The sequence below is a fragment of the Fukomys damarensis genome, unplaced genomic scaffold, assembly GCF_012274545.1.
Source record: "Fukomys damarensis isolate Sample0158 unplaced genomic scaffold, DMR_v1.0_HiC HiC_scaffold_39, whole genome shotgun sequence".
In the NCBI taxonomy this organism is placed as follows: domain Eukaryota; kingdom Metazoa; phylum Chordata; class Mammalia; order Rodentia; family Bathyergidae; genus Fukomys; species Fukomys damarensis.
The window spans coordinates 79010192-79021907 of record NW_022900951.1 but is presented as its reverse complement, the minus strand read 5'-3'; the positions used below and the strand labels follow the sequence as shown (position 1 = coordinate 79021907).

The 11716-nt window shown below is 40.5% G+C and overlaps 1 protein-coding gene across 4 annotated transcripts; it reads right to left on the bottom strand.

Moving 5' to 3' along the window:
• Positions 1–7477: 7477 nt before the first annotated feature.
• Armcx1 (armadillo repeat containing X-linked 1) lies at positions 7478–11266 on the bottom strand. 4 transcript variants are annotated; one of them, XM_010623419.2, is made up of 4 exons: positions 11133–11266; positions 10742–10804; positions 9293–9357; positions 7478–9028 (listed from the first exon to the last, which is right to left on the bottom strand). In XM_010623419.2, exon 4 carries the CDS (start codon positions 8897–8899, stop codon positions 7538–7540), a length of 1362 nt encoding a protein of 453 aa, XP_010621721.1. In that variant the 5' UTR covers positions 8900–9028; positions 9293–9357; positions 10742–10804; positions 11133–11266; the 3' UTR covers positions 7478–7537. The 4 variants fall into 4 exon arrangements, with proteins under 4 accessions (XP_010621721.1, XP_010621722.1, XP_010621724.1 ...); XM_010623420.2 differs by having other exon boundaries at positions 10742–10801; XM_010623422.2 differs by lacking the exon at positions 11133–11266 and adding an exon at positions 10888–11105.
• Between the last annotated feature and the right edge of the window lie 450 nt (positions 11267–11716).

Genomic DNA, 11716 nt, shown 5'->3' with positions numbered 1-11716 from the left:
GAATGAATTAGAGCCAAATGTGGTGGCACCCATCTGTAATCCCATCATTCGTGAGGCTGAGGCAGGAGCATCAAGAGCTCAGGCTACACAGTGAGCTCAAGAACAGCCTAGGTTATGCAAGAGATCCTGTCTCAAAAACAAAAAAAGAAGAAATTAGATATCCATTAGCTCCCATTAGAAATACTCATAATCACGACTTTACAAGCCATTCTCAAGTAAACAGCAAAACCAGAGAGAGCCATAAACATAACATTGCCTGAATCACATCAATTTACCACTTATACATGGAATTCCTTTTGAAACAAGGTAGTTAAAATATGAATTTTTTTAAAAAAAAGAGCGCTGGGGATTTAGCTTAGTGGTTCGAATTCCTGCCTCACAAGCACAAGGTCCCGAGTTTGATCCCGGTTCCAAAAAAAAAAAAAAGAAGAAGAAGAAGAAAATCTGCTTCCTAATCCTTGCAGTATTATGCTTTGCATAATGATTTATAACAAACTGAAATCCATCATGGTAAAATTGCCTTTATCCAGGTGTGATGGCACATGCCCATAATCCCAGCACTCAGGAGGCTGGGGTAGGAGGATCACCGAGCGTTAAGAGGCCAGCATGAACTATACAACCAGACCCTACCTCAACAAGAAAAAAAGCCTTTAACCACATTTGGACTGCAATAGACCCTAAAACTGTTAGATGACAATAAAACCAAAACAGTAGGACATCCTCTGAGTTTCTGTTATCTTCTCTAAAGGGAAGGGACTGCCTCCTCCAAGGCCCCATGAGCTGCCACAGTCACAGCCACAATCCGAGAAACCTGCCCTTACCAAAATGATTGGGAGCGACAACCTCCTAGGTGAAAATATTGGGACATCTGAGTATGACCTGGCCATGTCTCTCGTCAGTCTCACCCAGCACTTTCCCGAGTCTAGATACTACCCGGCGTTAGACATGAAAAGTTCATGCAGGGCACATAGGGCAGCACCAACCTAACACTAAGTCCTCAGTCTCTGTTCAGGTCAACAAGGCTTCCCAAACATCCTTGGCATCCTGTCACACCTAGGTTCACTTTACAACCACAGTAATGATAATTATTGTTCTGTATCAAATGCCCACTGGCACAATGCATGGTGTCATGGAAATCAAATGGTCATGCCACACCAGAAGAGACAGAAGTGCAGAGCAACCATCACTAACTGTCCCCAGGAGGAAAAAGAGACAGAAGTGTGAAAGAAAGAGAAAGGTGGGAAGGAACAAAAGGAGAAAAAAAGGAACAGGTGAATGACAGTCAGGCCTGAACTTACCACACTGTGGCTTTCCATTACTAGAAGAAACCTCCTTTTAAGGACCGGTGTAAAACTCATTCTGCACCCCAATGTTAATGTATCAATACAGAAATTATTATTTGTTTTATACCCAAACTATTCATCCTATGTAAAACATAGGAGCAGTCAGATAAATAGCAATTTCTGTGTTCTTCATCCTAGTCTCATGTATTGGCAACTTTTAAAGTTTGCTTTCTTCTTTCTACACTTTGCTGTAACCTATAAAGTTATCGACCCAATATAACAATGTCATCTCGATCTCCACTGTCATCAAGGGGTGACTCAATCTACAGAGGCATTATCCAAATATTTGGCCCCACACTAAACTACTTTAAGGCAACCAATTGCTTAAGTTTGGAAAACCACTAGGTATGTCTACCTTTTTTGTTGTTTTTTGTTTTGTTTTGTTTTTTGAGACAGGGTCTCACTATGTAGTTGAGACTGACCTGGAACTCACTATATAGCCCAGGCTGGTCTCGAACTCGCAGCGATCCTCCTGCCTCAGCCTCCCAAGTGCTGGGATTACAGGCGTGAGCCACCACACCCGGAGGTATTTCTACCTTAAGCAAATGAATTTCAACACTGATTAACCCATCTGGCAAAACTTCAAACACAGACGTAGAAATAAGAGAATTCCATGGAAAAGAACAACTCAACAGATTTATGGAAACCAAAGCAGCATGCCAGAAAACACTCAAGAATGCCCTGGACTGATAAGTGAACAAAGCCAAAGATCCTGGTGGAATGAATAAATCAAGAAAATGGATATATTTTTTAAAAAGAAAATGAAAAACAAAAGAGTCATCAATGGAGAAAGACTGCAATAATAGGAATTAACTCCTCTCAGTAATAATTCTCAATGTTAATGGCCTCACCTCTCCAATTAAAAGACACAGATTGGCAGACTGGATCAAACAGAATCTAACAGTCTGCTGCATTCAAGAAACTCATCTAATCCCAAAAGATGTTCACAGACCAAAAATTAAAGGATGGGAAAAATATTTCATACACCACAACTTCCAAAACAAGCAGGGGTAGCAATTTTACTATCAAAGTAAATTTGACACTAAAACTGATCTGAAGAGACAAGGAAGGTAACTACTTAGTTAAGGGAATAATCCAACAAGAAGAGATAGTGTTTGTAAATACACATACATCAAATAGAGAGCACCTATCTTCCTCAAACAAACACTGCTGGTCCTAATAGACCAAATAACCACAATGTAATCATAGTGGGTGACTTCAATACCACACTTTCACCAAGAGATAGATCAACTGAACAAAAATATCAGTTAAGATATATCAGAGTTGAACCATATCCTTCAACATATGGACTTAAAAGATATCTACAGAATGCTCTATCTTTCTACAATAGCATACACATTCTTCTGAGCAGCACACAAAACTTCTGCAAAATAGAACACATCCTAGTTTGCAAAGCCTTTTTAAGTAAATATGTAAGACTCAAAATCTCCATGTTTACTATCAGACCATAGTGCAAAGAAACTAGAAATCAATCACAGAGAAACGTCAAAAACTTTAGAAACACTTGGAAACATAATAATGCACTCCTGAATACCTAAAGGTCACAGAAGAAAGCAAGGAAGAAATTAAACAATTTCTGGAGCAAAGACAACACCAGTACAATGCACCATAATGAAAGCAGTCCTGAGAATGAAAAAACAATAATCCAAGCCCAAACTAATATTAACAAGAGAAAACATAAAGTTCAGAGTCAAAGCTGATGAAGTTGAGACTAAAATCAACAAATTGAATATGTGGTTTGTTTATTTGAAAGAATAAACAAAGCAGATTAAACCCTTAGCCAGGCTTATCAAAAGAAAGAGAAAAAAGACTCGCATCAATACAACTGGAAATTAAAGAGGAAAAAATCACAATGGACACCATTGAAATCCACAAGATAGTAACTACTATGACAAGCTGTATTCCAACAAATTGGAAAAATTATAAAGAACAGATTCCTGGAAGTATATGAATTACCAAAACTAAAACCAAGAAGAGAAAAAAATTTTGAACATTCCAATAACAAGTAATGAAACTGAGGCCCTAATGAAAAACTTAACTTTTGAAAAAGCCACAGGACCTGATGGATTCACTGCTGAATTCTACAGAACCTTTAAAGATATCACATTGCCAATACTTGTCAAATTTTTCAATGAAATTGAAAGGGAAGGAGTGCTTCCAAACTTGTTTGTAGAAGCCAGCATCACTCTGATCCCTAAACTAGAAAAAAAGATTCAACTAAAATGAAAACCTATAGGCCAATATCCCTTAATAGACACAAAAATCCTCAGTAAGGTACTGGCAAACAGAATGCAACACATTATCAATACACATCACAACCAAGTAGGTTTTATAGAAGATTGCAAGGATGTTTCAACATATGCAAATCAATAACTGTAATATATGAAATAAATAGAAGCAAGGACAAAAACCACATGATCGTATCAACTGATATGGAAAAAAGTTGATGACAAAATCTGATACCCCTTCATGATAAAAACTCTGAAAACAGTTATAAAAGGATCTTACCTGAATCTAATAAAAGCCATTTATAACAAATCAATGACCAGCATCATATTAAATGAGCAAAAACTGAAAATTTGTCCCCTAAAACCAGGAATGAGACAAGAATTCCCAATATCACCACTTCCATTCAACATAGCACTCAAAACATTATCCAGGGCCAGGGATTTAGCTCAGCGGTTCCGCCACCTGCCTTGCAAGCGCAAGGACCTGAGTTCGATCCCTAGTACCCCTCTAGAAAAAAACAAAAAAAAAATTATGCAGAGGCATGAAGGAAGAGAAAGAAATAAAAGAGATACGTATATGAAGGAAAGAAGTCAAATTATCATTATTTGCAGAAAACATGATATTCCACCTGGAAGACACAAAAACCCACTTAAAATAACCAATTTCAGCAATGAAGCAGGATTCAAAGTCAACACACACAAATCAAAAGCATTTGTGTATACCAATTACGAACACAGGAAAAAATAAATTAGGAAAACAATACCATTCACAACAGCATCAAGAAAAATTATAGAAGGGCCAGAGATTTAGCACAATGGTTGCACCACCTGCCTCACAAGCGCAATATCCCAAGTTCAATTCCCAATACAAAATCAGAGAAAAATTATATAATTAGCAATTAGCCTAGCCAAGGAAGTAAAAGACGTCTACAACAAAAACCACAATACCCCCAAAAAGAAAATGGAGTGCATCACAAAATGAAGGGCTGGGGATTTAGCTCAGTGGCACCGCACCTGCCTGGCAAGTGCAAAGTCCTGAGTTTGATCCCTAGTACCAATAAAAAAGGAAAAATGTCCCCCTTTCCCAGACATGGAGAATCTGTATTTTCGTAATGGCCATACTCCCAAAACTGATAACAGATTTACTAACAGCATTCCTCACAGAATGAAAGAAAACAATCCTAAAATTCATATAGTTCCAGAAGAGATCCAAAATAGCACAAGCAATCCTAAGCAACAAAAGCAAAGCAGAAGGCATCACAATACCAGACTTCAAATTATATTGCAAAGCAACAGTGATAAAAATGGCATGGTACTGACACAAAAACAGACATGTGGCTCAGTGGAACAGAATAGTGGATACAGAAACATCCTCAGACACACTGTGGTATTTGATCATATGAGTATACACTCTCAGAAGTTTTAATGAATGTAAATCTTTTTACTTCTCAAAAATAGATATGTTATCTAAACAGTCACGTAAACATTTCCAGTTAAGATTATATGTGGAAATTTTGCATGTAAAAAATTGTATGTCTGGGCCGGGGATTTAGCTCAGCAGTTCCACTGCCTGCCTCACAAGCACAAGGGAACGAGTTCAATCCCCGGTACCCCCACAAAAGAAATTGTATTTCACCAGGTGTGTTGCTGCATGCCTATAATCAGTTACTCAGGAGACTAGAACAGGAGTATCTCTTGCTTGAGGCTAAATTCAGCCACTTAACTAAATCCTGTCTCAAACTTCAAAAGTTTTTAAAGTGCTAGAGATGTAACTTAGAGGTAGAGTACTTGCCTAGCATGGGTTTGATCCTCAGAACTAACAAAAGAAGGTGTAGATGTCCATTAATATTTTCAATGGCTGCAGAAATACTTTAGTTGTTTAGGCAAATTAAGTTATACCTTCCAAATATTTAGACATAAATATGTGAGTCTCCATCTATCTTTTTGTCCTAAGCCTCTTATACTATTTAGAGGCTTTTTGACAAAGTATGCAAGAAATCCTTACTTATTATATAAATATCATAAATTATACAGGAGTTCATTTTAAAAAAAACAAAATTGCTTATGAGTATAACATCTATAAAGAACTACTAAGAGTCTTAGAATATGCACCAGTTTATACATAGGTCATTTAAATATGTACTTTTTTATAAAAAGTATTTTATGTATTTTTATAGCCTATCTTTCCCACTTAAGATTATATTCTGATTTTTTGCATATACATTACTATAGATGCTCATTAACATTTTCAATATACACATATCTTTGTTCAGCCAACCACATATTTTGAGACACTTGGGTCATTTATACTTTTTTCATAATAATTAGAAGATGCACAACTTTGTACAAGTCAATTATTTGCCTAGTTACTATGCGTAAACATCTACAAATGCAATTACTAGGTCAGAGGGCATGCACATGTTAAAGGTTTCTGAAGCATCTATCTCAACAAACCTCACATTTGTATCTTCTTCATCTCATGGTTTGAGAGTTCCCCTCCTCCCATACCCTCACCAACACTATGGGGTGGGAGACAAGTGGGTCTTCTCCTCCATGGGTCCTAACAGCACTCTCTATGGTTCCATGAAGGCTCCCTCCAAACAACCTTATAAAAGAAATCTGAAACAGGCACTAGAAATCAAGCTTTCCTCCACTACAGTTTATTATTTCAAAACATATCTCTTATTCATTACCAACACTGTCATTGACCAAGAAACAGAACGTGTTGCTGTCACGTGCCTCCAGAACCCTAAAATAAAATTAACTCTTTCTTTATGTCTTCAGGGTAGGCTGCAGCAGAAGAGATCTCTGGCTTCCTTCCCGCCCCTACCATTCCCAGCCACCAGTGAAATTTCATGCTTTTCTCATCACCCGCCAGATCTATGGCAGTTAACTTCCTAACTAGATTTCTGATCTGTAGTCCCCATTTCTGTCCCCACCCCAACTCAGTCCTATCCTACACACAAAGCAGCTAGACTGTCTTCCTTTCATCCTGTCATTCCTCTGGTTACGAAAGGCCTCGTTGTCTCCCAGGGGCAGAGGAGGGTAATATCCAGACACCCCAGTTCAGCAACTGGATGTGCTCCAAGAAAAAGAGAGTAAGACTCCCCTCAACCACTGACTCTACCCGCATCCCCCTGCTCTCCTCTCCACATGCTCTACTCCAGGCAGATCAGTGTCTTCTCTGGAGCAAAAGTCCCACCTCCATGTCTTTCTTCCACCACTGTTCTTCTTTGCGTGCCCTTCTGACCTTTTGCATCTTGTCCTTCAAGCTCTTCACTGTAAAACTCCCTGAACACCTTTGTGTGCAGCAGCTTTTGGTGCCTCGAAGAACCTTTGGAAACCATCTGTCCATGACTGGAAGCCTCTGATTTTGTACTTTTTGTTTCCACATATCTTGTCTTTCCAAATAGACACAATGCCTTTTTTTTCCTGCTGCTCAAAACACAGAACTTTATTGATAAAACACGAGTCTTAGGCTAACTAATATAAAAACAATACAAAAGAGTATAACTTATTCATAATGCACAATTACTTCACTGTCAGTATACATAAAGTAAAAAATCTCAACCTAGGAAGGAAGATAAAAACAATAAATGCTATTGCAAGCTCTAATATTCACTTAGTATCCTTAAAGTAGTCCAGTCTGAACCCAACATCAATGACTATTAATAATCCGTGTTTTTATTATTCCAAAATAGCAGCTCAAAGGATCTCCTTGCCAAATAAACACAGTGAAAAACAAAAAATTTTAAAAAACTCATTGTTCCCAATTTGGAACTACAAATCTGTATCGATTTTGTTTGGGACAGAAATTAAGAGTTTGGTTGCCAGGGATTTAGCTCAGTGGTGTTACCACCTGCCTCCAAAGCGCAAGGTCCTGAGTTCGATCCCCAGTACCAAAAAAAAAAAGAGAGAGAGAGAGAGAGAAAAGAAAAAAAGAAATTAGAGCTTGGTTAATACTTTCAGGACTTTTACTTTCACCACTAGATCATTATGATTTGCTAATGCTCTGATTTTCTTAACACATACTCCAGATTCCTTAAATAAAAAAAACAGTGAACTTCTGCTGAATTCTTTCCTGGATGATGCAAGACCTTCAGTTTTTATATTGTCATTTATATTCTCAAAAAGAGTGAGGATATTAAGAAGAATCTCTCTATCCCATTCTTTATTAAAGAGGGAAATCAACTCTGATGGTACTTTACAACTGACCAGCTCTCTTGTCATGGCTGGGTTTTCAGTAAAGTTTATAATTAGTTTCATAATTTGTATCTTGGTGAAGTGATTTCCTAGGAATAATAAAGCAAAAAAATCTGGAAAAGAATAGGAAAGCAAATGTTGGTAATGATTGGTCACAGTCATGTTGGTTAACAGTCTTAGTCCAGCCATCTGCACAGCTGAGTCCAAGCGACAGATCACAGTATCATCACACACTTGACTGATATATGTCTTAATCTTGCCCTGATTTTCAGCATTCACACTCAAGTTATTAAGGGCATTGTAAGTCTTTTCCCTAATAATGGGGTCTTTCGTTTTTATCAGTTTTGCAATAACTGGGACACCACCCAATTCACGTATGGCATTTTGATTAAATGAATATGCCGCATTGTTACCCAGCGTGACCAAGGCTACTTCTTGAATAAAAGGATCATTTGTTCTCTCCAGGATGTTAAGGACCTTCTGAAGATCAGGAGTACTTAGAATATCATCAATTTTATAGGGAAAATTGAACTTGCCCCTGCGGACTGGCCACGTTGTAGGTAGAGCCCTAGTGCTCTTATTTCGAGCTTTTCCCTTGGATTTTCCACTTGCCTTTCTCCCAGCCCTAGCTCCACTCTTAGCGGGGTGGCAGCCTCCACCTCTGACTCCGGGGCAGGGCAAACTTGGTGCAAGGGTCCTACTCCCAGAAATGTTACCAATCCTGGCCCCTTTGCCCACTTTTGCACTTGCCTGTTCCTTCAAGATGGTGAAAAGGGCCTTGGCCTTAGCTTCTAGGCCACCTCTACTCTGGGATCCACAGTGGGACCCCTGCTTTATACCCGGACCACTCTCAAGTCCCAATCTCACCTCAGCCTTGGCCTCAGTGTCACACTGAGGTTTGGCTCCAACCCCTACTCCAACATTATTCTTGGCTCCTTTCTCGGTCTCAACCCCAATTTCTGATGTATCACTAAACTCTTCATCATCATCCCAGATTTTCTCATTCTCATCTTTTCGCCAGGTCAATCTGTATACACAGTAGCAGGCACCAGCCCCAATGACCATGCCAGCAGCTACACAGCCAGCCTCCCTAGTGCGGCCCATGGTATAGCTGGAGTGAATCTCTTAACCTGGGCACAGAGCAGGCTTGCTCCAGCCCAGGATAATCCTGTGTAAGGGGCGGAGTCTTCAGCTGCTGCTGGCAGACTGCTGCAACTGCAGACAGAGGGCAATCTAGAAATAAAGGAAAGATTTCAAGCTTTGGGCTTCCCCTTTTGTGCCTTTGCATGCAAACAAACTGAACTACAAATATACAGAGCTTGCTATTAGAATCACTGATTCCTTTTCTCAATTGGGAAGCTAATTTTGTAAATTTTCCCACATACAGACCTCATATTTTACCATCCCACTCAGAACATCAAATTTAAAGTATTTTAAAAGTTCCCTGCCACCTCTGTCCTTCAAGATGTCCTAGGGCAATGAAGCACTCAGATATACCCGAAGAGGTCCAAGCAGTTTCTTCCTTCTCTTTCTAGCCTCCAAATGCACTGTATTCTGTTGACCTGCAGATACGGGAATAAAGAGGGGTGTGATAAGAATTCAAGGGATAAACAGACCTAACCAAGGATAGGACACATATCCCTTTCATGAATCCTTGGCTCTAGTCCTTTCTTGCAATTAATTCCCCACCTATTGATTCCTAATGTCCTCAGAGCTTTAGCTTTAAAATTAATTTCCTCTCTCCCTCTCCTCCTTCAGTGATCTGCTCCCACTTTCTACCCCCACACCATCCCACCCCCATCAACATTTCCTCCAGAAGTGACAACCACATCCCCTTCTTTGAAACAAAACGGACAGAGAAGTAGTATCTAGAAGCCAAATTAGTTTGAAATGTGAAAAGATCTCACACTCCACCCTTGCCTCTGCCATCCTCACTATCTAGATCTAAGGTACCAGGTCATCCTTCCCACGTACCCACCCCCTAATTATACCTATTTCCATGCTCAAGAACAATTTTCTTCCTCCCTTGTCTCTCCTTCTGCCTCCACCAAACCTAAGGACTAACCAGCTCTACGACTGAATGTTTCGGGGGATCAACACCAAAGATACTGTACCCCAAAACCTCCTCCCCACCTCCATCACAAGACTCTCAACACCAGCCACTTTCTCCCCAGTCTAGCATCTGCAGAGAACTTCTTTGGCAACCTCAAAGTGTGGACAAAGGAGGGAAAGAGGAGGACTTGAGGAGCTCTATAATCCCACTTGAGTTCACAATCACCATCATCCTCCAACCTAGGATTTCCCAATCCATCACCCTCAATCTGACCTATTTGCTTCTGGACAACCTTTTTCTCTTTCTGGTTCCGAAGTTTGGAATGGTCTTCATTCAGGCCCAAGTTCCACAGAAACAGGTGACACAGCCAAGATGGAAGGCTCAGGGAATGGAACAGCACTTCAGAGAGTTCCAAAATCAGCTTTTCCAAATTCGGGGTCCTGGTTGTCAGATTCATTTTGCCTTTTTAGCTCTTACTCTAGTCCCACTTCTCTGGACTCCATTGACACAAACCCTCCAGCTAAACTCTTGTTCCCCACTCCGCACAGGCCTGGCCATTTTCCCAGCAAAATACACACCTCTTTGGAACCTCTGGAAAGGATGGAGGGAGGCGGGGCTAAGGAAAATAGAATAACCTTAGGAATTAAAAAAAAGATCAAATAATCTCTTCTGCCCCACTCTGTAATGGAATCCACCCTCAATGATAACCATTTTTCCTGTTGGCAATGTCACATCCTTTTTACACACACACACACACACACACACGCACGCACGCGCGCGCGCGCACACACACACACACAGACACACACTAAAATTGCTGAAGAGCTGATAAGAATCACAAGTTAGACAGAGTTATCCCCATCTTTCTGGGGCCTGCGGAGCTTTGCACTGACCTGCAGGGATTCGGAGTAGATTATTCCTTTGCTGGAATGGTACAGCGATGGTACAGCGCCCTACTGAAAAACAAGGGGAATGACAGTCGACATCTAGAGATTCTGGCTTGGCAGGCGAACCAGTACAAGGAATATCAAATAAACACCTGCGCTCCTAACTCAAGGCTCTGCCATAACAAAGTTGTACCCCCTCCTAGTCTGAGGTCTCCCCTCGAGGCCTGCCTTCCAAGGTCCACATTTTGTTTTGTTTTGTTTTTTTTTTTAATCCGGAAGGGCCAGGGATAGTGCTAGGAAAATGGAGGAGAAAGGGCTGTGTTCAGTTGGTCTCCGCCCTCCGCTGCCTGCAAGGTAGGGAAGCAGATCTCCAAGCAGCGCCCATCCACAAACAGACCTGCTAGAATCCAAGCATTTACTTCCTCCTCTTCCTACTATCCACCGCAATATACCCAGATCCCTGAGTAAAAATAGCGACCAGGAAACCGGATCAAAGGAAGACCAGGATTAAAAGGATGTCTGCATGCGTCAACTCCGGCTCACGTGAGGGCTACGTCACCCCTGAGATCAGGACCCCAGTTATCCCCTCCCACCAGCAGTGGGCAGGAGCCAACCCCTCCCCTCCTTTTTGCTAATCAGGGAGACCTGTAGTGCCTCCTCCCTGCCATTCAGATTTGCCTTTCTTTGGTTAACCCGAGAGGCTGCATCTTTTCCCGGTGTCTATTAAACTTTTATTTATCTTTGAGGAGGAGTACTTTTGTATCATCTTCACCCCTAATACAACTGCTTTTCCCTCTACCTCCCACCTTCTTCTACCAAATGGGGATCTATATCTCAGAAAAGGAGATAGATGATGGGAATGTCTTACTCTCTTGAAGTTTCCTGTTTGTCTATTTGTGTTTGTTGCTTTCTTTGTTTTTTATTTTTATGTGTTCTGAAATTGGGATTGAACCCAGGGCCTTATTGAATTACATCCTCATC